At 47.3% G+C, this 26,890-nt stretch overlaps 2 protein-coding genes across 6 annotated transcripts in view; one reads left to right on the top strand and one right to left on the bottom strand.

The window, feature by feature from the left end:
* MRPS16 (mitochondrial ribosomal protein S16) overlaps positions 1-26,890 on the bottom strand; it is a 249,029-nt gene that overhangs the window by 178,229 nt on the left and 43,910 nt on the right. The gene's annotated exons all lie outside the window — the stretch shown is intronic.
* The window catches only part of MEGF6 (multiple EGF like domains 6), a 213,913-nt gene continuing 188,007 nt past the window's right edge, over positions 985-26,890 (top strand). For 2 of the 4 annotated variants that reach the window (XM_081923411.1, XM_081923412.1), the window contains exons 1-3: positions 5,979-6,739; positions 14,500-14,634; positions 23,356-23,465. In XM_081923411.1, the coding sequence (XP_081779537.1) occupies positions 6,648-6,739; positions 14,500-14,634; positions 23,356-23,465 (337 nt within the window). In that variant the 5' untranslated portion in view covers positions 5,979-6,647. Of the gene's footprint in view, positions 1,017-5,977; positions 6,740-14,499; positions 14,635-23,355; positions 23,466-26,890 lie in introns of those variants that run through there. The other 2 variants (XM_081923410.1, XM_081923409.1) reach the window with 2 other exon arrangements.

The following is a 26,890-nucleotide window of genomic DNA, read 5'->3' as shown; positions in this document are numbered from 1 at the left end:
GTTTAGAGGAAATGGGCACTCCTGCGTTTAAATTTGTTGTATGTCAGGGAGCCTCACATTTAGGGGAATTTCACATTCAGAAGAAGACATCTGAAGCAGCCCTCTTTAGGGAAACATTTAATGTTTAACAGACCATTGTATTTTAATACTTTGTTGGAAGCTGCCCAAAGTGGCTGGGGAGACCCAGCCAGATGGGCGGGGTATAAATAATAAATTATTATTATTATTATTATTATTATTATTATTATTATTATTATTATTATTCAGGAGTCAAATGTGGCCACTATAGATCTTTTCACATAAGCACTAATTAATTAATTTCAAAGGGTATATGCCTAATATGGCAGATGTCAGCTTCAATATCTATTATATTGCTACCCTGTTCTTCCTTCAAAGGACTTAAAGGTAAAGGGTTAAGGAACCCCTGACCGTTAGGTCCAATCACAGACAGCTCTGGGGTTGCGGCACTCATCTCGCTTTATTGGCCGAGGGAGCTGGCATACATCTTCTGGGTCATGTGGCCAGCATGACTAAGCCACTTCTGGCGAACCAGAGCAGCGCACGGAAACGCCTATTTATCTACTTGCACTTTGACATGCCTTTGAACTGCTAGGTTGGCAGGAGCTGGGACTGAGCAACGGTAGCTCACCCCATTGCGGGGATTTGAACCTTCTGATCGGCAAACCCTAGGCTCTGTAGTTTAGACCACAGCAGCTTTAATTGTGGTTTGCAAAGAAACAAACAATCCTTTGGACTGGTAATTTGTTGGGTTTTTAAAAAATGTTGTTTTTTTTAAATATAAAAACCAAATCTAATACATAACGGTAATTTATAAGTCACAATAGATAGTAATGGTTCATGTCTCATTTTCCAACGCTCTTGATGGCCTCCCTTTTTTCTTTAAGATATGCATAAAAGAAGACATCCACATATTTCAATTATCTGACTGTGGAAGCAGGCAAAATTGTGCCAGGTCTTCCAGATTATGATAGGCAGCCAATGGGGTTCAGTTCTTGGTAAGTGTACATGGATTTCAGATTCACTGTTTTTTAAAAAAAATGTGGTTTTTTTGTTTTGTTTTCTGTATTAGGACATTAGAGGGTTTCTTGGGGTGTGTGAAAATCATGTGCTGTGTATGTTTAACTATTTGTGCATGATTGTATATCTTCTCTGGTCAGACCCCCAGGGACGAATGCTGGTCTCCTTTCCCATAATAAAGCTGTATTACTTTTGCGGTAGGGGGCGGAGACTCTATTAAATCCTTACTTAAACCCCATTAGACAATTGATTGAGAAAGAGGCAGGAGCATGACACTGGGGAACCCATAACTGATAAAGACTGGCGAGAAATCTGGGCTGGATTTATGCCAGGTCAGTTTCTGCCAGAGTTAGGGAAAACACTTTTAAACTCAATCACCATTGGTATCCTGAAGTCTGCAGACAATAAATGCCGGAGAAAGTGCTGGGCCCCTGGTTCTTCTTATCCCATGTCGTGGTCCTGCCCAAAGTCACCTTATTCTGGTGGAAAGCATTTTTGGGAATGAAACATATAACTAACCCAAAGCTTCCACCGCCCAGTCCTATACACACTTTCCTTTCTTTCTTTGATTCTGAAACATTGTTACGGCGGCAATATTTAATCGCACGCCTCATTGAAGCAGCTAGGCTATAGCTGAGCTTTGCAGAACTTGAATGAACTATTCAGATGGGGACTTTGGCACTGATGGAACAACTGACTCATAAACTTCGAGCCCCAAGCAATGAACATGCTCCTCATAAGTTTTACACCATCTGGAGAAGTTTTATTTTGTATGCAGTAGCAAAGGAACAGAGCTTTCACCTGCCTAGCAGACATGGACATAATGTGGAACAGCACTTTGGGATAATTTGTATTGAACCAACCAGGTTGACCAGGAAGGTTGGAGGTGGACCTGTTTGATTTCTCTCTTTCCTTTTCTGTATTTACAAAATTATTATTATTATTTTAAGAAAAAGAAAGGCGACAGATGCAACTTTATAGGCACTTTTGCATCTTTGTCCTTTGGCAGGGCTTACTTCAGAGGAGAGGTGGTGCAGAACTTCAATTCAGTTCACACTGAAAGGTGACTCTGCCTATTTTGTACTTTCCCAAACAATACACAAACTGAAACGTAGCGCTTCATCAAAATTCATGCTTCTCTGAATTTTGAAATGAGGTTCTACAACAGAGTAATGTGTAAAAAGGGGGGCATATATTAAGGCAACATGTACATAAAAATGAAAATAACCAACAAATACATTATGTCATGGGATATTGCTTTGCAATAATGTGCATGTAAGGCAAAACTAGTAAAGGTAAAGGGACCCCTGACCATTAGGTCCAGTCGTGACCAACTCTGGGGTTGTGGTGCTCATCTCGCTTTATTGGCTGAGGGAGCCGGCATACAGCTTCTGGGTCATGTGGCCAGCATGACTAAGCCGCTTCTGGAGAACCAGAGCAGCGCACAGAAACGCCATTTACCTTCCCGCTGGAGCGGTACCTATTTATCTACTTGCACTTTGACGTGCTTTCGAACTGCTAGGATGGCAGAAGCAGGGACCGAGCAACGGGGGCTCACCCCGTCATGGGGATTCAAACCGCCAACCTTCTGATCGGCAAGTCCTAGGCTCTGTGGTTTAACCCAAGGCAAAACTGCACACAAACATTTTTATATTCAGAGAAATTCAAGCTAAAATGGTTGCTTTTTTAAAACATGCAAACTGATGTGGAAATGTGGAGAACTGACCTTAAGACTGGAAAATGTAGAATAGGAGGAAAAGCAGAATTGACAGATATGCCCACCTCTACTTGGGAGCAAGTCCCACTTGAAAATAAAGGGATCTTGCAAGTCCATCACAGCCATCTTGGATGAAGAAGTAAATGATCCTCCCCCCCCCAAAAAAAATATTGTGTTCCCTGGGACAACCAGACTTCCAGCTGCAGCTAACTCAACACTGATAGCAGGACAAGATCCTCCATCACAACTGAAGGCAGAAGGGCAGGCTGCATTGCCATACTCAGCTCTGCCTTCCAGCACTTTGCTGCCTCTCTCAGCCTCTGTTGCTCCATGGCAGGCATCCCCAACCTGTGGCCCCCCAAATGTTTTGGCCTACAACTCCCATGGTCCCTAGCTAACATGACCAGTGGTCAGGGATGATGGGAACTGTAGTCCAAAACATCTTGAGAGCCGAAGATTGCGGATGCCTGCTCCATGGGCTTCCGGACAGTAAGAGCTGTTCTGGCAGGAGAACGATCTGCCCCAGGAGCTGGTGGCCGCGGGAGGTACAGTGGTACCTTGGGTTAAGTACTTAATTCGTTCTGGAGGTCTGTACTTAACCTGAAACTGTTCTTAACCTGAAGCACCACTTTAGCTAATGGGGCATCCTTCTGCCACCACGCCGCCAGAGCATGATTTCTGTTCTCATCCTGAAGCAAAGTTCTTAACCTGAAGCACTGTTTCTGGGTTAGCGGAGTCTGTAACCTGAAGCGTATGTAATTTGAAGTGTATGTAACCCGAGGTACCACTGTATTCAAGCGGACAGTGGGTGGCCACCTGCCAAGGATGCTCAAGCTTCAAGATCCTGGCTACTGCCTGCCTGGTTGGTCTAGTAAGCATCCAGGATCCCGTTCAGCTCTTAAAATCCCATGGCAGGGAACCTGCTGCCCTCCAGATGTTGTGGGACTCCAGCTCCCATCATCCTCAACCAGCATGGTCAGGGAGAATGGGGGCTGACAACATCTGAAAGGCCGTAGGGTCCCTCATCCCCGAGTAGTTTGCATTTGGTGGGGGAACCTCAGGCCAGGGATCAAAGCTGCTCTCCCTAAGCCACACCCCTTCTCCCCAGGCCACACCTTTAATTGGTCCTGCTCTGCACCTTCCTTGATTGCCTTTGCATGGCTGGAACGTGCCCTCGATTGCCTCCTGCTAGCTCAGGTGGAGGGAGGGAGGGAGAGCTGCCTGTATGCAGGGTGTGCACATCGAAACCTCTGGTTTATGCCTAGCAGGGTTGCGGCCTGTTGCACAGAGGCAAGACTCTTGCAGTGCAGGATTCACAGCTAAGAGGCACACCCATGGCTCCACCCACTCTTGTTTCTGGCCCCACCCACCCACCCACCACTGGAACCTTGATAGGCTGTCAATGAAAGAAGGAGGCCTTCTGCTGTAAAAAAACAGGTCTTCGATCTCTGCAGTAGGTCACTTAGTTTGTGGTGGCCAAAGGTGCCAATGAAATGGATTGAGAAAACCCTTAAGAGGAGCTGAGTGAAGATCTAGCTGCAGCTGATCTGGGAGGCCTGAACCAGCCACACCTGAAAGTTATAATCATAATTTTTTTTTTTTGCCCAGGGAGCCTTCCCTTCCCAAGCATAGAGCCATCTGGGCTCTGATCCAGATCAGGACTGCAGTGTGTGTGTATGTGTGGCATGGAGAATAAGGATTAAAGCCCCCTTACCTCCCCCTGCCAGGGTCCAAGTCAGGAAAGGGGTGGGTGGGGCACACACCTGCTGTTTACTTTTATTTTTTAAAAAAATCACAAAATTGCTGATTGCATGAATGGCATCAGGTTCCAACCTGGCCCTTGATGAACACAGCTGTGTGAACTTGGTAAGATGAGCTTTAAGAGGAGAAATGAGCACAGGCATAGATGTCCTTTCCCTGCTCGCAACACCTTCCTTCTACAACTAGGGAAAAGATGTGGCTCCACACAAGAGCATCTGCTTGGCATGCAGAAGGTCCCAGGCATCTTGAGGTAGGACAGAGAGACACCTGTGTCTGAAACCCTGGGGAGCTGCTGCCAGTCAGTGTAGGCAGTGCTAAGCTAGATGGATCAATAGTCTTGACTTAGGACAAGGCAGCCTCTTACGTTCTCTTTGTGTGGGTTATGGGCTCTCTCAGGTGCACATATCCAAATTCCTCCTTGAACCTTTTCCCCGGTTAAGGAGGCAATCCTGGTTACACTTACCTGGAATTGAATCCCACTGAACTCAATGGATTTTATGAGTAGACCCACAACTAAATTGACTCACTCCTTGAGCAGGCTTTGATAAGCTTGCGCTGGCAGGGGTACAATCCTAAATTTGCCCATTTGCTTATAGAGCCTGTCTACTCAAAAGCAAGTCTCCCAAGTTCAGCAGCACCTCATCCCAAGTTAAGTTTGCAGTCTATAACAGTTCAATCCTAGCCATGCCCTACTCAGAAGTAAGTCCTACAGAAGCCAGCACAAGTTGCTTTTGGGTAAGCAGGGTTAGAACTTGTTGTTTAGCGCCTGAATATATAACCCACCCTTTCCCTCCCTGGAACTCAAGATGGCTTATGTGGTTCTCCCGCACAACAATCCTTGCAGGTAGGTTAGTCTGAGAGGGAGTGACTGGCCTAAAGCCACCCAGAGAGCTTCACAGCCCAGTGAGGATTCAAACCCTGGTCTCCCAGGTCCTATTCCGGCACTCTAACCACTACACCAGCCATAAAACTGCTAGCACATTTGCAAAGCTGAGCAGGATCTGGTGTGGTTTCAAATTGGATAGTGGGCAGCATGTGGTTGAGATTCCAGCATTGCAGGCAGTTGGACTATTTGACCCACGGGGTCCCTTCCATCTCTGCAATTCTGACTGAGGAACAAGCTCTTGCCAGCTTCATTAAGGGTAAACGTGCAATCAGATCAGGCTACAAAGTTGGTGGAGAGGGGGAGGTTTTTGTCTAAATCCAGCTTTTCTTTGGGTATTTTAAGAGGGGGAGAGAAAGAGGCACGGATGCAAGCTCCCACCTTGGTACGCAGATCCTTGCAACACGAGCAAAAAGAAAACACATATATTGATCGCCCTAGCCAAATCCTCTTCCTCTTTCCAGCTGGCTCCCCTCCTCCTTCTCCGAACCTGAAAAAGTGGGGTGGGATGGCTTTCTGCTTAACTTGACTCTCCAAAATTCAGCGGCTTGTTTAAAGGGGAGGGAGGGAGGGAGGGGAGAGAACAGCTTCTCCTGCAACGGGATAGCTCGCATTCTGCAAAGAAAGAGAGACACAGAGAGAATTAATGGGAGTTTCTCCCCATTGTGCGTGAAGGCGCCCTGGAATGCGCATTGTATCCTGTTTGGAAGGAGCAAAGGTGCGCGCGCGCTTTTTTTCTTCTCCCTCTCTTTCACCGTGCCTGGATTTTGCTACAAAAAGACTATACCTTAAGAAGCGTGGGTCGAGCTCGCGAATGCAGCTCCCTTTGTCTGGACGGATCCTGCCATCCAAGGGCTTCTCCCGAATGCCACCGTCGCAGCAAAGCGCTTTAAGGCTGGGCTGCAGCACACCGGAGAGGGCAGCCGTTTTTTGCGCCTTCTGCCTTTAAGTCTCCCTGCTTTCCCGTGGATGTGTGAGGAGGGAGAGGAGAGCTCGGTTGCTCCCCAGAGGGAATGTCACCCGGTGACAGATCTATCTATCTCCCGGCAAGGGGGACAGAGAGTTCCAAAAGTGCTCTTTTGTAAAGGAACAACAGCAGCAGCAGGAGGAACAGCGACAGACAGACCCGGCTGGGTCAAATGGTAGCAATGAACTTACTTCCTCCGAAAATCGGGGACCTACCAGAACTGTGACTTTGCTGCAACTTGCTGGAGGCACCTCCATCCTGGGGGAGGTGTGGGGCCGAGGATGGCAGCGATGGCGGTCCATGCCCTCGCCCTGTACATCTTTGTCCTCAAGCTGCTTTTCCCTGCCTACGGGAACAAGCTGCTGCCCAACATGTAGGTATTCAAACTTGTCTTTGGATTGGGGCCAAAGCCGGGCGGAAAACTTTTATATATGGGTGCTGTGTGAAAAAGGATAATGGTGGCTGAGAAACTGGACTGTGAAGTGGGAAGTCCTGGATTCAGATTCTGCTCTCTGCAGCAGTTCAGCCAGGATTTTTGGGAGGGGGGGCAGAACCAACGTGATTGGTCAGTTAAGTATTTCTATTGTTTTACTTGACCATGCCACCCCCCACTTCAAATCTGCAGTATTGGAGGGGGGTTATAATACTGCCCCACCTGGGAAAGTTGGTGTAAGAATTCCTGAGTTAATGATAGTTATGAATTGCTATGATTACTCTAAGGTGCTATGGTGAATGCCAAGTATGAGAGTTGGCAAGGTTTTGTATTTCTTTTCTCCTGTTGGACTCCTGTACTTTTATCATTCGTGGGGCAAAGATATTCCTGAAGGAGCGTCTCCACCCCTATTGTTCTGCCCGGACACTGAGGTCCAGCGCAGAGGGCCTTCTGGCGGTTCCCTCACTGCAGGAAGCCAAGTTACAGGGAACCAGGCAGAGGGCCTTCTCAGTAGTGGCACCTGCCCTGTGGAATGCCCTCCCAGCAGATGTCAAAGAGATAAACAACTACCCAACTTTTAGAAGACATCTGAAGGGAGCCCTGTTTAGGGAAAATTTTTATGTTTAACAGACTATTGTATTTTAATATTTTGTTGGAAGCTGCCCAGAGTGGCTGGGGAAACCCAGCCAGATGGGCAGGGTATAAATAATAAATTATTATTATTCAGACGGTGTAGCTTTTTCTAGGCTGGAGAAAGGAAAATGCTTCACCTGTTTGATTTCTGCTTGGTTTACTGTTTTTTTCAAAGGAGCAAGAGTCCTTGTTGCTGCAGGCAATGGAAAAAGCAGATGGTTTTAATTTTTGGATGATCACCAAGGGTCATTATGAACTTTCCCCAATATTTCTGAGGAATGCTTATCTGTGCACAGCAGTTACTATCGTTGTTGCCTTTTAACAGGTGGTGACGCTGAGACTTGATGAGAGCAATGCTGCGATTCCCAACCAACTTACTTGGGAGTAAGCTCCCTTGGGCACTAGGGGAACATTTCCTCCCAAGTAAACCTGCATAGGGTTGTTCTGTTACCAGTTCACTCAATGCTTGCCGATAACACTTTGTACACTCAGCCATGTTCCTTTGCAAAGTTTAGTTTAAGTTGCTCTGGCTTAAAATGTGTTAAATAAGGTTGTTTTTTTAAAATAAAAATAATAACCCCCCCCCGAGGAAGGGGATTACGGTAGTTTATAGTAGTACCTCGGATTAAGTACTTAATTCGTTCCGGAGGTCCGTTCTTAACCTGAAACTGTTCTTAACCTGAAGCACCACTTTAGCTAATGGGGCCTCCTGCTGCTGCCGCGCTGCCGGAGCACGATTTCTGTTCTCATCCTGAAGCAAAGTTCTTAACCCAAGGTACTATTTCTGGGTTAGCGGAGTCTGTAACCTGAAGAGTATGTAACCCGAGGTACCACTGTAAATCGGAGGTAGTCCATGTGGGGTCCTCCAGATGTTGTTGGACTTCCCAATTCCCATTCGTCCCAGCCAGCATGGTTATTGGGGAGGTCTGATGAGATCTGAACAACATCTGGAGTACCACAGGTTAGCCAGCCTAACCTGGATAGTGCATAGTGCTCAGAGCTGCAACCAATTAAACACAGTATTGGGTTAGATGAACAAAGAGACAGTGTGGAGTTAGTGGTTAGAGTTTCTGCCTAGAACCTGGGAGTCCAGGGTCCAAATCTCCCCACTCGGCCATGAAGCTCACTGGGTGACCTTGAGCCTAACCCACCTCGCAGGGTTGCTGTAGATTAATTGGGGAGGGGATAACTTTGTACGCCACTTTGAGCTCCTTGGAGAAAGAGCTGGGATATGAAAGCAACGCCGTAAAATAATAAATGCATTTTGACAGTCTACTCCCAGCCTTTGCCAAGCTGGTGCATCTGGAAGACACCAGGAGAATGAGATCTAATCTACTCCATTTGCAAAAAAAGAAGACATCCCAGGTAGTTTAAACAATCTTTTCTTGCTCTCGTTGCAAGCCAGCAAAGGAATTTTAAGTGTAGGAGGCAGCCAGCATTTCTCCCTGTGCGCTGAACACTTTAGTGCCAAGCAGCAGTTCAGTAGGGGAAGCATTTTTCTTACCTTTTCCCCTGGCCCGCAGGGGAAAAGCTCTACCAGTTGAGTATTTGTGTTTTGTGCAGCTGTTAAAAGACTCACAGAACGCATGGATGCAGAAAGTAATTGCCACGCTGTGCAATGGGACCTGTTCACTAGACTAGAGCAGAGGTGCAGGGCCTTGGGACTGGGGTCCAAATGTGGCCCTCCAGGGCTTTCTGTCTGGCCCCTGGAAATCTTTCCAGGCTGCATGCCTCTCACTTGCCCTGCTTTGCAGACTCCAAGTGTTTTTGCCTGGCTGCAATTTGCCCTTGAACTCCATTAATAGTTCCTGCTTGCTTGGATAGAGGACAGAGGCTGTTTGTGTGTGTGTGTGTGTAAACTACTGTACAAAGGCAAAATTCAAATGGATTGCTCTGTTCACTTTTGCCCCTAGTTCTACCCACCACTGGTACATGGCCTTCAGAAGATGGTGCAGAAGGGAATGTGGCCCTTAAACTGTAAAAGCATCCCTCATCCCACCTGAGAAAGTTCCATAGTCATGGGGCAGTCATGTTAGTCTCTTGTAGCAAAGTCAACACTTAATGTTGTGGCCCCTGAAAGACAAATTTAGAAACTTTCATGGGCTGCAGTAAAGCTCCACCTCCGACAGACGTGAACTATAGTCCACGAAAGCTTCGGCTCTAGTAAAGTTATTAGTCTTTAAACATGCCACCAGACTCCTTGGACTGGTTTTCATTTTTGTGTGTGTCTTCTGCAACATGCCATCTACGCAGCAATAGTGGTGGATTTCTGTTGGACCATCCGCACATCAATTCACTCGGTTGTTCTGGAAGGCCTCCCCGATGTTACTGCATTGTTGCTGTGTAGAGGGGCACTCTTGCGGCATGGGACGCGGGTGGTGCTGTGGTCCAAACCACTGAGCCTCTTGGGCTTGCTGATCACAAGGTCGGCAGTTCGAATCCGCACGACAGGATGAGCTCCTGTTGTTCGGTCCCAGCTCCTGCCAACCTAGAAGTTCTAAAGCATACCAGCCCGAGTAAATAAATAGGTACCACTGCAGCAGGAAGGTAAATTATGTTTGTGTGCTCTGGCCTCCATCATGGTGTTCCGTGCACCAGAAGCAGTTTAGTCATGCTGGCCACATGACCCAGAAAAGCTGTCTGCAGACAAATGCCGGCTCCCTTGGCTTGGAAGTGGAAATGAGTGTGATACTCCATAGTCGAATTCGACTGTACTTAACCGTCCAGGGGTCCTTTACCTTTTTTTACCTATAGTGTAACAAAAGAGCAACACTCTCTGCCCACCCCCCAAACAACCCTGAACATTTATGCTATGAGAAGTTGCAGGATTTCATCAAGAAGCTATAGTGGTACCTCAGATTACATACGCTTCAGGTTACAGACTCCGCTAACCCAGAAATATTACTTTGGGTTAAGAACTTTGCTTCAGGATGAGAACAGAAATCGTGCTCCGGCGGCGTGGCAGCAGCAGGAGGCCCCATTAGTTAAAGTGGTGCTTCAGGTTAAGTACAGTTTCAGGTTAAGAACGGACCTCTGGAACGAATTAAGTACTTAACTCGAGGTACCACTGTACAGGACATCTGTCCTGGAACTCTTGCAGGCTGAAACAGTATTGGAAGTGGGATTATGTATAACTGCCCTGATACCAACATGAGCTCAAATCATCGCAAATGCAGAATAAAATGGATTTCTGGAAGGGCTTTCAGTTGTCCCACCCCCACCCCAAGGCAGTGTGTGTTCTAAGGTTGCCATCTTAAGAGCTCAACCAGGAGAAAGTTGTTCACGCTGCTCAGTTGAAAGGATTGCTCATTTTTACGAGCACAGTATTTGCCTCCTGTCTTCCTCTCCTCGCAATTAAAGCTTATAGCTCTGGCACTTGGCATACGACTGCGTGAATCTTTGGAAAGTTTCCTTACAAGCTTGAGCTCTGGCCAAGAGCGCCATTCTCAACTCAGCGAAATCTTTGTTTTCCTTTGTAAACCGAACCAGGATTGAACAACATAGTAAATCCAGACCAACTTCTCCATATGTTGTTTGCCCTGTGATGGGATGTGTGTGTTAGGCGTTGGGGTTGAGGGCGGGGGGACAGTATCATGTCATCGATGCGCTTTGAAAAACTCCGCCATGATGACATTTTCTGTATTTCTGGAAAACTCGTTAAGTTTATAAGCTGAGCAGCTTGAGGCAGGGATAACCTAGGCTGGTTGAGTGCAAATGCATTTTGAGAAAGCCGTTGTAGCCTGAATTACAACCAATCAAACCCCAGAAGGCTTGGATTCAAGTGGATTTATTGCCCTTTGGATTGGCTCACCACAAATCTCCACCGGCCTTTGTCAACCTGGTGCCCTCCAGATGTTTTGCACTACACCTGGAGGTTTATCAGATTGGCTGGGGTTGATGGGAGTTGTAGTCTAAAACATCTGGAGGACACCTGGCTGGCAAAGGCTGGTCTGAGTATTCTAGTCCATTGTAGGGAGAAGATAAATTGGGTGCGGCAGGATGATTTGCTGTGGAAGGCTTCCCTGTTCTCTAACAACAGCAGCAACAAGACATACCTGCCCTTCTGCCTAAACACCCTTACCTGGCCCATTGAACTCAGTGGTACTTCTGATTAGACATCCATAGACTGTGCAGTTGGAATCCCTGATAGATGGACATTTGGATTTGTACTCTTTGGTCAACTGTGTGTGTGGCTCAAGGAAGATGTGGTGTGGTTCAATTAAAGGAGCTGGGAGAGCAGATAGTGGGAGACAGTCTTCTCTCTCCCGGGGTCTTGGAGAGTTGCTGCTACACAGAATGGATAATGTTGGCTCAATGGGCCAGTGGTCTAACTTGAAGCTGTGTGTCCCATTGAGGAAGGAGCCGTAGCTCATGGTAACAGCATCTGCTTTGCATGCAGGAGGTTGCGGTTCAATCCCCGGCATCTCCAGGTAATTCTGGGGAAGACCCCTGCCTCAAACCCTGGCAGTCAACATAGATAATACTGCATGGACGCTCTGGTTCAGTACAAAGGGAGCTTGCATGTTTGGGTCCCCAGCGATCCAATTGCCAAATGGGTGCACTCCATCAAATGTTTGATGTGCTCAGAATGGGAGTAAAAGCACTCTGAGTACTCTCAGGAACACCCTTTCGTCCTTAGATTTGTTCTTGTTTTAAAGGAAGCAAAGCTCTGCTCCATTTTGGATATACTTAAAAGGGTTATATCCAATGCTGGACCTACTTGGAATAAGCCCTTTGAAATTAATGGACACGACAACTTTAGATCCATTAATGTCGATAGGTCTGCTCTGAGTAGGGCTAGCGTTGGCTGTGACCCAAAGCCTTTCAACTTCACCTGCCAAAAGCTCTGAAAGCAAAAGTTGGCAGTTCTGCAGCCCAGCCCAGGACAGCGTTTATCTCTGCACGTCCCGGTAAAGTAGAGACAGGTGGGGGAGGATTCCCCCCTCCCCACACACATAGGTTTTATCCTGAGGCTCCCTTGCAGCCTTTAATCTAGCCCTGTTAGCTTAACTCATCATCACTGACTGGAACACTTCTTTTGATGAGCTCTTGATTTAGCTTAGCACATCCTGCCTCTCCGTTCCGGCTTCCCTGGAGACAATAGATTTCACTCTCAGGACACGGTTTTAGCTGAAAGAAGAACAAAATTAGCCTGGCTGTAAACAAACATTTCTGTTTGGGGGTTATGGAATCCTGGAGAGCCAAACGTGACTTGTGCAATGTCTGTAGGATTGGCGTTTCCTCACCTAGAGTGGCTGGGATGCTGGTGTAGTAGGTAGAGCCAGAGTGGGGGACTTTCTTGGATCCCAAGGGCCACATTCCCTAGTGGACAACAAGGGGGGGGACAAACATGTCAGTGGCTGGCAGGGCCAGAGGCAAAGCGACTCTTAACTTTGCAGTTTTCCAGCCAGCAAAAAGCAGGTGGGAAATAGGAACAAGGAGAGAGTGGGCAGTCTTTATATTGAGAGGCAGGGGGTGGGGGTGGGGGTGGGGGTGGAATCTGGGTCGAATCCAGCATTAATTAGAGCAGATGCACCAAAATGAATGGGAGCAACTAACATGGGGCCATTGAGGAGGAATTGTTGTTGTTGTTTAGTCGTTTCTGACTTTTCGTGACCCCATGGACCAGAGCACGCCAGGAACGCCTGTCTTCCACTGCCTCCCGCAGTTTGGTCAAACTCATGCTGGTAGCTTCGAGAACACTGTCCAACCATCTCGTCCTCTGTTGTCCCCTTCTCCTTGGGCTCTCTATCTTTCCCAACATTAGGGTCTTTTCCAGGGAGTCTTCCCTTCTCATGAGGTGGCCAAAGTATTGGAGCCTTGGCTTCAGGATCTGTCCTTCCAGTGAGCACTCAGGGCTGATTTCCTTAAGAATGGATAGGTTTGATCTTCTTGCAGTCCATGGGACTCTCAAGAGTCTCCTCCAGCACCATAATTCAAAAGCATCAATTCTTCGGCGATCAGCCTTCTTTATGGTCCAGCTCTCACTTCCATACATCACTGCTGGGGAAACCATAGCTTCGACTATATGGACCTTTGTTGGCAAGGTGATGTCTCTGTTTTTTAAGATGCTGTCTAGGTTTGTCATTGCTTTTCTCCCAAGAAGCAGGTGTCTTTTAATTTCGTGACTGCTGTCACCATCTGCAGAAAGTCCAAGAAAGTAAAATCTCTCACTGCCTCCATTTCTTCCCCTTCTATTTGCCAGGAGGTGATGGGATCAGTGGCCATGATCTTAGTTTTTTTGATGTTGAGCTTCAGACCATATTTTGCACACTCCTCTTCCACCCTCATTAAAAGGTTCTTTAATTCCTCCCCACTTTCTGCCATCATAGTTGTGTCATCTGCATATCTGAGGTTGTTGATATTTCTTCCGGCAATCTTACCACCTGGAGCAGGAACCGGCAAGCCATTCCAGTATCCCTGCCAAGAAAACTCCATGGACAAAAACAGCAGGAGGAATTAGGTGGATACAACAAATTATTTTCAGATAGGACTGATATTGGATCTATTTCCATCCCTCAGTTTCACTTGAATTGTGTTTTCTTGCATTATGCTGCTAGCTAATTCTAAGTAATGATGCATTCCTGAAAGGTCATTTCCTCCCCCCACCCAAAGTAGTGTGGGTGTGGTGGTGGTGGGGAGGGATTCATATCACGATCACTAGGCGATCCATATCCTCTGTGTGCCAATCCCTAAATTATTTTGGAAGAAGGCAGCCGTGATGCCTACCTTGAAAAGTAGGGGTGCACCATCTGTTTTCAGCCAGAGGGAAACGTAGCAGGAGCGATACATGTAAATTTTGCCTTTCTATGGTAGGCTAGTTCCTACACACACTTTTTGGCATCATCTGTCCAGGCAAGAGGAAAGCATGGCCAAAGATCAAGGACGTATTCCAACCGGGCAAAAGCAATCAAGGAGGGTGAGTTACAGGTGTGGCCCAGGGAGAGGAAGCATAGTCTGAGGGCCAGTGAAAAAAAGCCTAGAGGGCCAGGTTTGTCCCCTGTGCCTGAAAAGAACGTCCCACTGTTCAGCCGCGCAAAGAAATAACATCTTTCTTTTCCCTCCAGGCCAAACGTCTGTGCAGAGCAACAACTCTCAATGGTCAGTCACCGACAGCCACGCATCAGCTCCTTCTCTCGGTTGGTTAAAGTGTGGAATCCAAGTTGTCGAGGGCATCCATGGTGCTTGGGCTATGAACGGAGGTATGTGCCATCACTGCGCCGGGTCTCCTGTATTTGTTTTGTTGCTCTTTCCAATTGCTACGTTGCCCGCATCTTGAAAGCTTGCTGGAGCAGCCTCTCCACCCCTTGACCATAATGGGATGCGTTCAGGGTCGGTTACATTCAGAGTGGAACCGTTGAAGTTAGCAGACACGACTAACTTAGGCCCACTGATTTCAGCGAGTAGGACTTAGTTGGGGGTGCGTACAGCCGTCGAAGGGAATAGGCCTATTGCAGTCATGCTCACTGATTTCATAGGGCCGTTTCTGAGGCTGCACCCACACCTTCATTTAAAGCACTATTATACCAGTGCTTTAAATGGCACAGCTTTAATAGCTTTCCCTAAGGAATCCTGGGAGCTGCAGTTTGTTAAGGGTGCTGAGCAGTGCTTTTTTTCTTTCCCTAGAAAAAAGAGGTGCCAGAACTCACCATGAACGCCTCCCTTGTTCTCTTATAATGGCAATGGCGCCCACCTGAGAGGTGCCGGAACTGAGTTCCAGCTGCAAAAAAAAGCCCGGGCATTGAGAATTGTTAGGAGATCCCTATTTCCCTAACAGAGCTACAATTCCCAGAGTTTCGGGGGAAGATTGATGGTTAAATTACTCTGGGAATTGTAGCTCTGTGAGAGAAAGAGGGGTCTTCTAACAACTCACAGTACTCTGAAACTACAGCTTCCAGATTATTATTTTTTGGGAGGGAAGATGCCCTTAAAGTGGTGTCATACTGTGTTAAATGTATGGTGCAGATGCGGTCTGAGTAGGACCAACCTTGGATGCAACACAGTATAAATATATGAAGTTGCTTACAGCTGGGCTGGCTAACCTGGGTGCCTGCAGATGTTTTGGGACCACAACTCTCATCTTCATCCCTGACCATTGGCCATGCAGGCTGGTCCTGATGGGAGCTGGAGTTCAGTAACATCTGGAGGGGCTCCCCACCCCTGCTGTACACAAAAATCAAACCATTGGTCCATCTAGTTTTGGATTATTGAATTTTACCGCAGTGGGCAGCAAGATGAATAATGCAGTTATGGACAGCAGATGAACTGCAGTGGAATGGAGACAGTGCTGCATGCAACAAATACAGAAACAGAAAATGATGGCTTCTTGCATCTCTGCTCAGAGTAGATTCATGTCTATCAGTTTCAGTGGGTTCACTCTAAAGAGGACTAACGTCGGGTGCAACCCTGTGTCCCTGAAAGAAATGAAGACAGCTCCTTTCTTTCTTTCTTTTTTAAAGAAAGTCCTGTCGTGTATATAAGGAATCCCTTGCAGCCTATAATTGTCAGCAATTACCTTGCTGATGGAGAGCTGTCCACCAGTAAGGCTGAACTTACTGATTTATTTCTTCTTTTGGTCTCAAAGTCTGTGTCTTTGTCTGGTGCGGAGAGGACACTTTGAAATGTGAGGGGCTTTGTCTGCTGCTACAGCACTTCAAAGGCTCAGAATCCTCCGTCTTGCAAATGTTCGGCTCGCTCTCATGCGATGGATCTCCCTCCATCCCCTCTTTTTAACATTGTAAATCAGGAAGCATAAACACAATCTCTCTTCTCTTCTCCATGAGACTCTAGCTGCTCTCTTCCTGGCTTGAAAAACATGCACGTTTTTGGCACGCAAAGTCAGAGGGGTCTGTGCTTACTGTCAAGTCAGAGCACGGCAACTTGGTAAAGTGGTAGTAAATCCCAGGTTATACCATTGCTGTGTATATTATTTTGCAAGAGTTACATAAGGAAATAGGCAGGGGTCTTGCCCTGCAAGAGACTGTGCCATCAATGTTTTAACTGTGTTTGTGTGGCTGAAACGTGGCTGAAACATTAACCCCCCCCCATTTTGTCCTGGAAATTTGGGGGTGGGGGAGCTCACGGCCCATCTCAACAGTTCCTTCTCGGTCACTTTTTCTCTCTTCTGGAAGCCTATGGGAGAATCCTGGCATCTCCAGTAGGGTTTGTCTGAAACCCTGGAGAGCCAATCACTGCTGGCAATACTGAGCTAGTTGTGGACCACTGGACTGACTCGGTATAGCAAAGAGCTATAACTTGGTGGTAGGGCATCTACTTCACATGCAGAAGGGTCCCATGTTCAACCCAGGGAGTGTTCTGTGTATGAAATCATGGAGAGCCGCTGCTGGTCAATGTAGGTGATCAGCAGTGGCTGAAGCCCATTGAGACTGGTAGGGTGGCAGGCAGGGAGCCCAACAGTAGGTGGTGCCAGAGCCAATCAATTCCATTTTTTTACCCCTATCCTTCTTCCTGCTGAGTTCTACAAGGGGCAACTCTGACATGAGGGAGGAAGTGGAAGCTGAGGCCTCTTGGACTAAGAGAAGAAGGCAGTAGGGGCAGTAGGGGCAGTATGAGGTTGGTGTGGCAGTGCCCCATTTGCTGAAATGGACCAACTTCCACTGTGCTGAGCTAGATGGGCTTACGGTCTGGCGGTATAAGGCAACTCAAGAGCTGGCTCAGTCATAATCTCAGGGCGGAGCCCCACGTTGGGTAAAAGATTCCTGTATTGCTGGGGGTTGGACTAGATGACCCTCATGGTCCCTTCCAGCACTGGCGGAGGAATGGGGAGCGGGGGGAGCGCACTGCCCCGGCACCATTGGGGAAGGGGGTACCATCATGGCCGCCCCGGGACATGCGCCATGCACCCCCCATCGTGCCGGTGCCACACCCCTGCAGGTGGCCACCACGCCCCCAGGATGCATGCCACGCCCCCAGGGCACATGCCACACCCCTGCCTGCTCTCCGCCCCCAGTGCCGAAGGATGCAGCTTCGCCACTGCCTTCCAGCTCAACAATTCTGTGAATTTCCTTGGGGAGAAAACAGCAAAGACCTGATGAAGAGAGCACAGCAGAGGTTATATTTTCTGAGCATCCTCCGGAAAATCAATCTCTCAAAGGACCTGTTGATGGCATTTTACCATTGCACTGTGGAGAGCGTGTTAACTTATGGTCTCTCTGTGTGGTTTGGGAACTGCACGGCCAGGGAAAAACCAATGCTATCCTGGGTTGTAAAGACTGCAGAGAGAATAACTGGGTGCACTCTTCCCACCTTAGATCAAATCTATGCTGCCAGGTGCCATAAGAAAGCGGCAGAGATAGCGCAGGATAATACACACCCTTCAAATGATCTCTTTCAGCTTCTGCCTTCTAGAAGAAGGTATAGGGTTATAAAGGCCAGGACTAGCCACCTGAGAAACAGTTTCTACGCAAATGCAATTCTGGTTCTAAACGCAGCATAAGGGGGCTCTATAGTATAGTGTATTTTAAAATGGGGTTTCAGAGTTTTTAGGGGTTTTTGAATGTTTTATGTAGTTTTTCAATTTCATTGTTCTGCATGGGACAATGACAATAAAGATATCGTATATCGTATATTATTGAGCTTGACTTGGGCTAGATTTCAGCGGAACATCAGGAGGCTATATTTTCTTTTTAGTGCAAGTTTTTAATAATATATATAAGCTTAAATACATGTGCCAACTAGCATATCTCTATATCTGAAGTTGTCTTCAGATAACTCTCAATTATCTGAGGCAGCACCTGTGGTTGAAGAACTTTTCATTTCTTTATCCTTCCCTATTGCTGATAACACACCAGAAACACAACAGCTTTTGAAAATATTAATCAACAAGTATGTATTTAACTTGCATTACCCATGTTAATCAACCTTAAAATAATAGTTGGCTGATCTACCAGTTAAAGCAGTCAGAGTTTGCAGCCGGGTTCATGATAATCCTTCAGAACTTACTACAACCAAAAGAGCATTTAAAAACACTAATAAACGAGTGTGGGTGTTACTAATTAACAGGTATGACGGTGACTTGCTGCCCCTTGTTAATCAACCTAAAATATTAGTTGGCTGATCTACCAGTTTAACCAGTCAAAGGTTGCAGCCCTTCTATCCATAATCCTTGGGAGTGAAAGCTCCTAGCTCCGTTGTGTATGGTTCATATCATGCAAAGTATGTTTCCTGGCCTCTGTGTTGGCTTCTGGAGCTGTTTCAATTGGCCAACACTGGGCTGTGGAAGCAGATGAATCGGGAGCTTGGCTGCAGCATTGCGGATTTCCTTGATGGGACCAGGGAGGCACGGCAGCTGCTCCACTTTTTTTTGTTATAAGCAGTTGTGTGACGAAGATTGGACAACAGGGGCACTTAGCCATGGGCATGGCCCAAGCAGGGGTTGCAAAATGGCAGGCAAAGGGCACGCACCACGTTGGCAGTTCTGGAAGAAGTCACACATTATTTAATGTTATAATTTTTGGCAGGGAACAATTGCGACCGATTTTGCCTTGTCATTCCAGGAGTATGCAGTTATGTAACTTTAGACCAAATGTGGGGAGCTTCAGGTCCAGGGGCCAAATGTGCCCCTCCAGACCCCTCTGTCGTAAAATTATAGGAAGGCACCCAGCAGAGGGCCATCCAGCCTTCAGTGAAATGAACTAGGATAGCAAGAGGAGGTTCTTAGCATTTTGAGAGAGCGGGACTTCCTTAGATGCCAGATGATCACAGTACAGTGGTACCTCGGGTTAAGTACTTAATTCGTTCTGGAGGTCTGTTCTTAACCTGAAACTGTTCTTAACTTGTTCTTAGCACCACTTTAGCTAATGGGGCCTCCTGCTGCTGCCACGCCGCCACCACCCAATTTCTGTTCTTATCCTGAAGCAAAGTTCTTAACCCGAGGTACTATTTCTGGGTTAGTGGAGTCTGTAACCTGAAGCGTATGTAACCTGAAGCGTATGTAACCAGAGGTAACACTGTAGGCTTTAACATTAGGAACAACAATAAATTTATTAATAGCCCTTTCTCTGATGTGCATCAAATTTATGAATGAAGCCCAATACAGTGTTCAAAACATACCCATTAAATATATACACAGTGATACCTTGGGTTACAGACGCTTCAGGCTAAAGATGCTTCAGGTTACAGACTCTGCTAACCCAAAAATAGTACTGTACCTCGGGTTAAGAACTTTGCTTCAGGATGAGAACAGAAATCTCACAGCAGCAGCAGGAGGCCCCATTAGCTAAAGTGGTGCTTCGAGTTAAGAACAATTTCAGGTTAAGAACAGACCTCCAGAACGAATTAAGTTCTTAACCCAAGGTACCACTGTATACGGAGAGGGAGAAAGAAAGGGGGGGAGAGACAGATTTCTTCCAGCCTTACGAGGAGACAAAATGGATTGACTTTGGGACTCTTTGCTGCTGAGCCACAGAGGATGGGAGCAGCGGTGGAGCTAGCTGCTTGGGCACCCAGAGCGGCGCACATCCCGTGCACCCAGGGGGCGGGGCGAGCCACCCAGGGGGGCGATCGGCGCAGTGATCGGCACCCAGGGAGGCAATCGGTGCCCATTGGGAGCAATTGGAATGGTGATCAGTGCCCAGGGGGGTGGCGTAGTGATCCGCCATGGGGGGATTTTTTCACCTCCTTAAGAATGACACCTGGGGCGGGCTGCCTTCCTACACCCCTGGATGGGGGAGCTGCTCAGGGCTAGGGGGAGCTGGGGGTCTCTTGTCCCAAGGACCTCAAAACCTGTAGCTGACCCTGGGTTAAAAGACAAAGGTCTGAAAAAAGTCTGCCAGTAGCCAAAGGGCTCAAGCTGGCCTGAATGCTTTTAAGCAACGGTGCACCCACATTCTCTCCCTCTCCCTCTCTTTCCTGTGAGCAATACATATCTGGAAGGTAGAATTCTTGACCTCCTCCATCCTGGAGCAGTGGCGGGCTCTGGAGACGAGAGCAGTGTTTTCTGCCAAGTTCAGAGCAAGACGGCCAGAGTGGTTCCACCTGCCCTTCCTCTCCCTCCTCCTCTGGGTCCTGTCAAGTAGGGCTATTTTTCTCCAGCTTAGTTCTCAATGCAATAAGGAGCCATATTAATTTTTATTGGGCTCGACAACATGAGCTTTTATTGGCATCCCTCTTTGAAACCGCATTGCCTGATAGTTCTCCTCCTTGCGGGGAATCCTTCCTAGGCGGATTCTTCTGCCAACTGGCCGCTCCCACACTCTGCCTCTAGCTGTACTACCCGGGTCAGAAACCAAACCTGTCAGATTGCAGCAGGGCACCTTGGCCTTCCTGTTGCACGAATAGAAATGTTGGGTGCTGCCATATGCAGAGTCTAACCAAAGTTCCAGTTGGAGGAGAGAAGCTTAAGAGGTGATCCGATAGCCGTCTTCAAATATCTGAAGGGCCATGGTGTGGAAGATGGAGGGTTACAAAACTTGGGTTCTTCCTCCTCTCTCTTCTGAGCGGTGGCAAGAGTCCATGGGGTTCCAGACCCGCCCCCCTCCTAGGTCTGTATATCTTTGGAAGACTGAGACACAGTGGAGATTGTCATAGCCATAAGGAATATGGTTTATTCGCCTATTTACACCTTCAGTCTGCATGGAGGGAATCCAGATCTTACAGCATGGCCATATCAAGAGGGGGTTGTCCCCCACAGCAGTGCAGGCAGCCTTCAGCCAACCTGCCCAAGATGGACCCCAGTCTTTCTTCTGCCACCTTCTTCCCAGAACCCCTTGCTCCAAAGCTCTTTTTCCTGTCACCTCAAACACACACACCATCACCTGGGTTACATCTGTCTCCCCAGGCCAAAGGATTCCTCTCTGAGGGACCACCAGCCCACCAGCCCCTTTTGCCACAGATTCCTTGCCTGGCACAGTTCTGCAGCTTATACTTTTCATCCATATCTCAACTAATCAAAATCCTACCATTTATCCATTTCTAGGTTTTTTTTGCGGGGGTGTTCCCTCCCAAATCCAGTGTGGTATAGTCGTTAAGAATGGTGGACTAGTAATTTGGTGAACCGGGTTCACTTCCCTGCTCTTCCACACACAGCTGCTGGGTGACCTTAGGCTAGTCACACTTCTTTGAAGTCTCTCACTCACCTCACAGAGTGTTTGTTGTCGGGGAGGAGGGGAAAAGGAGATTCTTAGCTGCTTTGAGACTCCTTAGGGTAGTGAAAGCAGAGACCTCACCTTGCCAACAAAGGTCCGTATAGTTAAAGCTATGGTTTTTCAAGTAATGATTCATGGAGGGCAAGGCTATCAATGGCGACTAGCTATGCTGGCTATGTTCTACCTCCACTGTTAGACGGTGTATGAATATTAGGTCCTGGAAATTCTAAGTGGGGATATGTGCTGTTGTGCCCAAGTCCTGCTTGCAGGCTTCCCAGGGGCATTTGGTTGGGCCCTGTAAGAACAGGACGTTGGGCTAGAAGGGCACTGGCATGATCCAGCAGAGGTCTTGTTAGGTCCTCCTACCTCCTGTGCGTAAGCAGCTTGGGAAGAAGTCTCTTGTCACCTAGGAGAGTTTCTCGAAGCCAAAATAATTTCTCCTGGTTATAAACAACCCATACACCCCTCTTGATGCGAACTGTTAACCGTGGAGGGAATGCAACAATGAGTTTTCATTGATTTTTTTCAAACCTCGGCATGCTTTCCTTGCAGGACATCTGCTCCATCACTTATATTAAACCTGTGGGTTTTTTAAAAAGACGATTGCGTGACGTTGAAAGCAATATCTGTTTTGAGCACAATGGAGAAGGGAGTCTTTTTGGCAGCACGCAACCCAGTTGGGCTTTTTGCCAGTTTGCGAGCTGTTTTGCTGTCTAATGACTGGATATTGCTTTCCCAGACACATCTGGGCCCTGATTGCTTTCTCCATGCTTGGCTGAAACGGGTAAAATATTTTCATGTTTTCCACCACCCCGTTTTATTTCTCTTTTCCTCCTTGCAAAACTAGACTGGAGATGTCGTACATTTGGATGAAGCCGGTTTATGCCTTAAGGCTTGTTCACCATGCTAGCCCTGCTCAAAGTAGACCTTTTGAAGTTAATGGGCATGGCTAACTTGGGCTCCTTAATGTCATTGAGTCTACTTTGAGTGGAACTGAGTTGGATACAACCTTGATCATTTGCCCTGCATTGCAAGGAGTTGGGCTGGGTCACCCTTGGGGCAACAGTTGTACCAATCTGTGTTTTTATGATTCAGTTTCTTTGTGAATTAAAAGCACTAAGTAACCAGGATTTGTCTGGACACTTAAAAAAAAAATTTTTTTTAATGGATATAGCTGGCATTTTCTGCTATGCAGGAAAGTGTGTGTGAGTGCAACACTCGAATACATGCAGTCATTCTGTGGGCTTTTACAGTTAGTTGTGTTTCATCTCTTGCCAATGGGATGTGTTGAAAACATATGTTAAAACCAACACAATGGTCAAACAGTGAAGTTAGACTAATTCAGCTGGAGTCTTAACTATATGTGACGTGAAAGTATTTTTTTCACCTGTAATTTTGGTCGCTTACAGACTTCCACTGGGGGTTTTTTTGGGTGGGAGTCAATCACATACTGAGAAATTCTGGTTGCACAGTGAAAGTTGATCCTGTTAAGGCTCCTGTCTGAAAACCTGGGGATCCGCTGCCAGTCAGTGTAGACATTTCTGGCCCAGATGAACCTTTGGTCTGATAAGTCAGATTCCTATGTTGCTTCCTATTTGCAATGGCTTGATTGCTCTGGTTTGCAGCCAATGTTAGAGCGGACCCACTGAAATTAATAAACAGAGCTAATTTACCTCCATTAAAGTTCAACAGATCTATTCAGAGTAGGACGAACACTGGACACAACTTTCTGCATCTGATTTCTTCTGAATTATGCGGCTGTAGCCTCCAGCTGCAGTAACATTTAACGCTGCTTGTTTTGATGTTTTCTTTTCTCAGGATGGTGTATTACATGGACAACCGGCAGCTCTACAGCATGCAGTATCAGACGGTGTACAGGTGCTGCCCGGGATGGTCTCAGTTTGGAGAGGACGCAGGCTGCCTTTATCGTAAGTGGGCCCTCCTTCATCATGCCGTGTAATGCCACCTGGGATAGCTCAGTCGGTAGAGCATGGGACTCTTAACCTCAGGGCTGTGGGTTCAAGCTCCACGCTGGGCAAAAGATTTCCTGCACTGCAGGTGGGTTGGACCAGACCAGGGACGTCTTAAGCATATCCGGTGCTGTGGTGCAAAGATCCCTCTGGCACCCTCCCTGTTTCCCAGAGTGCCAACCTTTTTTAGGGAGGACGGCACTGCCAGCGACGCGCCCAGCTTTGAGGGGCTGGAGGAGGTGGGCAGTGGCTGGAGGGCAACTCATCCGGCGGGGAAGAGGCAGAGGCTGGACGTGGCAGCTCCCGGCTCAGATGACTGCTTCGTGCTGTGGTGGCCATGGCTGACGGAGGCTCTGGGCGCGGCACGTTACTGCTTCGGCACAGCATGGTGGAGGTGGGTGAAGGTGGCGAGCTGATGCCAGGAGGTGCCATGTCCAGCCTCTGCCTCTTCCCTGGCGCCCTGCACCACTAGCCTCTATAGATAAGACGCCCCTGGACCAGATGACCTTGTGTTCCCTTCCAGCCTTACAGTTCTATGATGTGTCTCTTTAATTTGACATACAGAAACTCATAGAGATTCATGCATATGCTCGTGATTTAGGCCTTGTCTTTTGATGATGTCCACGGTGGCTTACAACAGGTACGAGCTGTTCCTGCATGTGGGCTAGTGTCTGTGTGTAGAAGCATAGAATCATAGAGTTGGAAGAGACCACAAGGGCCATCGAGTCCAACCCCCTGCCAAGCAGGAAACACCATCAGAGCACTCCTGACATATGGTTGTCAAGCCTCTGCTTAAAGACCTCCAAAGAAGGAGACTCCACCACACTCCTTGGCAGCAAATTCCACTGTTGAACAGCTCTTACTGTCAGGAAGTTCTTCCTAATGTTTAGGTGGAATCTTCTTTCTTGTAGTTTGGATCCATTGCTCCGTATCCGCTTCTCTGGAGCAGCAGAAATCAACCTTTCTCCTTCCTCTATGTGACATCCTTTTATATATTTGAACATGGCTATCATATCACCCCTTAACCTCCTCTTCTCCAGGCTAAACATGCCCAGCTCCCTTAGCTGTTCCTCATAAGGCATCGTTTCTAGGCCTTTGACCATTTTGGTTGCCCTCCTCTGGACACGTTCCAGTTTGTCAGTGTCCTTCTTGAACTGTGGTGCCCAGAACTGGACACAGTACTCCAGGTGAGGTCTGACCAGAGCAGAATACAGTGGCACTATTACTTCCCTTGATCTAGATGCTATACTCCTATTGATGCAGCCCAGAATTGCATTGGCTTTTTTAGCTGCCGCGTCACACTGTTGGCTCATGTCAAGTTTGTGGTCAACCAAGACTCCTAGATCCTTTTCACATGTACTGCTCTCAAGCCAGGTGTCACCCATCTTGTATTTGTGCCTCTCATTTTTTTTTTGCCCAAGTGCAATACTTTACATTTCTCCCTGTTAAAGTTCATCTTGTTTGTTTTGGTCCAGTTCTCTAGTCTGTCAAGGTCGTTTTGAAGTGTGATCCTGTCCTCTTGGGTGTACATTTGTTGATTTGCACACCTCGGCGACCCAGGCGTGCAGAGTGCACCCTCATAGGACGGTGTAGGTGAGCAATCGCAACGTTTGCGTATGCAGATTGCGCGGTGTGCGAACACCCCTGCTGGCCCAATGCAAAGCGTGTCGTGCTTCTTAACAATGGGGTAGCCAATACAAATTCTCTCTGTGTGTGGCAGAGCAGAGGGACCAAACATTTGGTGAATCTCTGAGCTGTTGTATGCGCTCAAAGGAACACAGAGCAAATGAATGAGAGGTGGTGATAGTGTGGAGGACCAAAGAGGTCTTCTCAGAGAGGGTGGACGCCTCATGAAGGCATCTTTCCCAGATGCAAGCGGACACTGTACTGTATATAAGCCTCTTCCCTGGCCATACAAGGCTAGGAAGCTCTGGCCTGGGGGGCCAAATGTGATCTTCGTAAGTCTCTCTTAGGCCACATCCTCTCCCACAGGCCACAGCCCTTGGCAACCATATTTTGCACCCTCCTCATGTGTTTTTTGCCTGGCTGGAGTGCATCTTTGAACTCCACTAATGCCTCTTGCTTGTCAGGGTGTAGAATATAGAGTGTGCTTTGATGTGATGTACCATAGAAATAAGGCGACTATACAGAAAATTTGCATTCATTGCTCTGCCTACTCTTGCCTCTGGCTCTGCTGCCGTGTGGCCCTGAAAAGGTTGCTCAGAAGGGATGATAGTTTTGGGCTGAAAAAAATCCCCCACCCACCTCCTAGGATGAACAGTGCTCTTTCTACCCCACCCACTCCACTCCCCCCCAACCCCCTCCCTGGAATTTTGGTCGCAGGCAGCATGGATATCATTGTGCAAGTCTCTGTTTTGGTTCCAGCATCAAGGAGACAACCTCAGAAAAATTACCAGCTTGCATAACCTGACTTCTATACCCATCTGTCTTCCTCATTTGTGGAGAAAACAACAACTAAATGGAGGTATTTCAAGTCCTGAGCTATAATCTCTGAAACAACTTGAAATTAAACTTTTTTAAAAACAAGAATTTCATGTATGAAAAGATAGAGGAAAGAAAGAAAGAAAGAAAGAAAGAAGAAAAAAGAAAAGTACTATTACATTTTCATACATTAATATACAGTGGTACCTCGGGTTACATATGCTTCAGGTTACAGACGCTTCAGGTTACACTAACCCAGAAATAGTACCTTGGGTTAAGAACTTTGCTTCAGGATGAAAACAGAAATCGTGCTCCGGCGGCATGGCAGCAGCTGGAGGCCCCATTAGCTAAAGTGGTGCTTTAGGTTAAGAACAGTTTCAGGTTAAGAATGGACCTCAGGAACGAATTAAGTACTTAACCCGAGGTACCACTGTACAGATGTGCATATTCTTATTATCCTAATACACATGTAATTGTCAGTAACCCAATAGATTCTTTGTAAACTCATTCCATATATTGCTGTATTTATCCAAAGTCTGCGTCTATAAGCTGTCTGTTCGTATGTTGCCAATGTTGTCACGCCATTGATTAAGGGGGAATCGTATCTCTATTCTTCCAGCTCATTAGTACAATGAAACTTGGCGAAGGTGATCTTATGGCCCGAGTGGCATTTGCCCTCATCAGGGGTTGCCCAGAAGGCTCAAAGAAGTTCTCCACTCTTGGCCTAAAGGGGTGTGGGGAGAAGAGGAATCAACTCTATTCTAGTTTGCAAAGACATTGTGGCCTGGTGGTGATGCTTATTCCTACATAGGACCTCAAAAGTTGGGGCTTTTGTTTCCCCACAAGTGTGTAGCAAAGCAAGAGAAATATTCTGAAGAATCTTGTCTTTGTTTTCTACCCTTTCCATTGTTCTTGGTTGGTTCTTACTTCTTCTTAGTGTG

The sequence above is a fragment of the Podarcis melisellensis genome (assembly GCF_964234715.1).
Source record: "Podarcis melisellensis genome assembly, chromosome: 8".
NCBI classification, from domain to species: Eukaryota; Metazoa; Chordata; class Lepidosauria; order Squamata; family Lacertidae; genus Podarcis; species Podarcis melisellensis.
The sequence above is the reverse complement of the archived record's forward strand: the minus strand, read 5'-3'. Positions and strand labels throughout refer to the sequence as shown.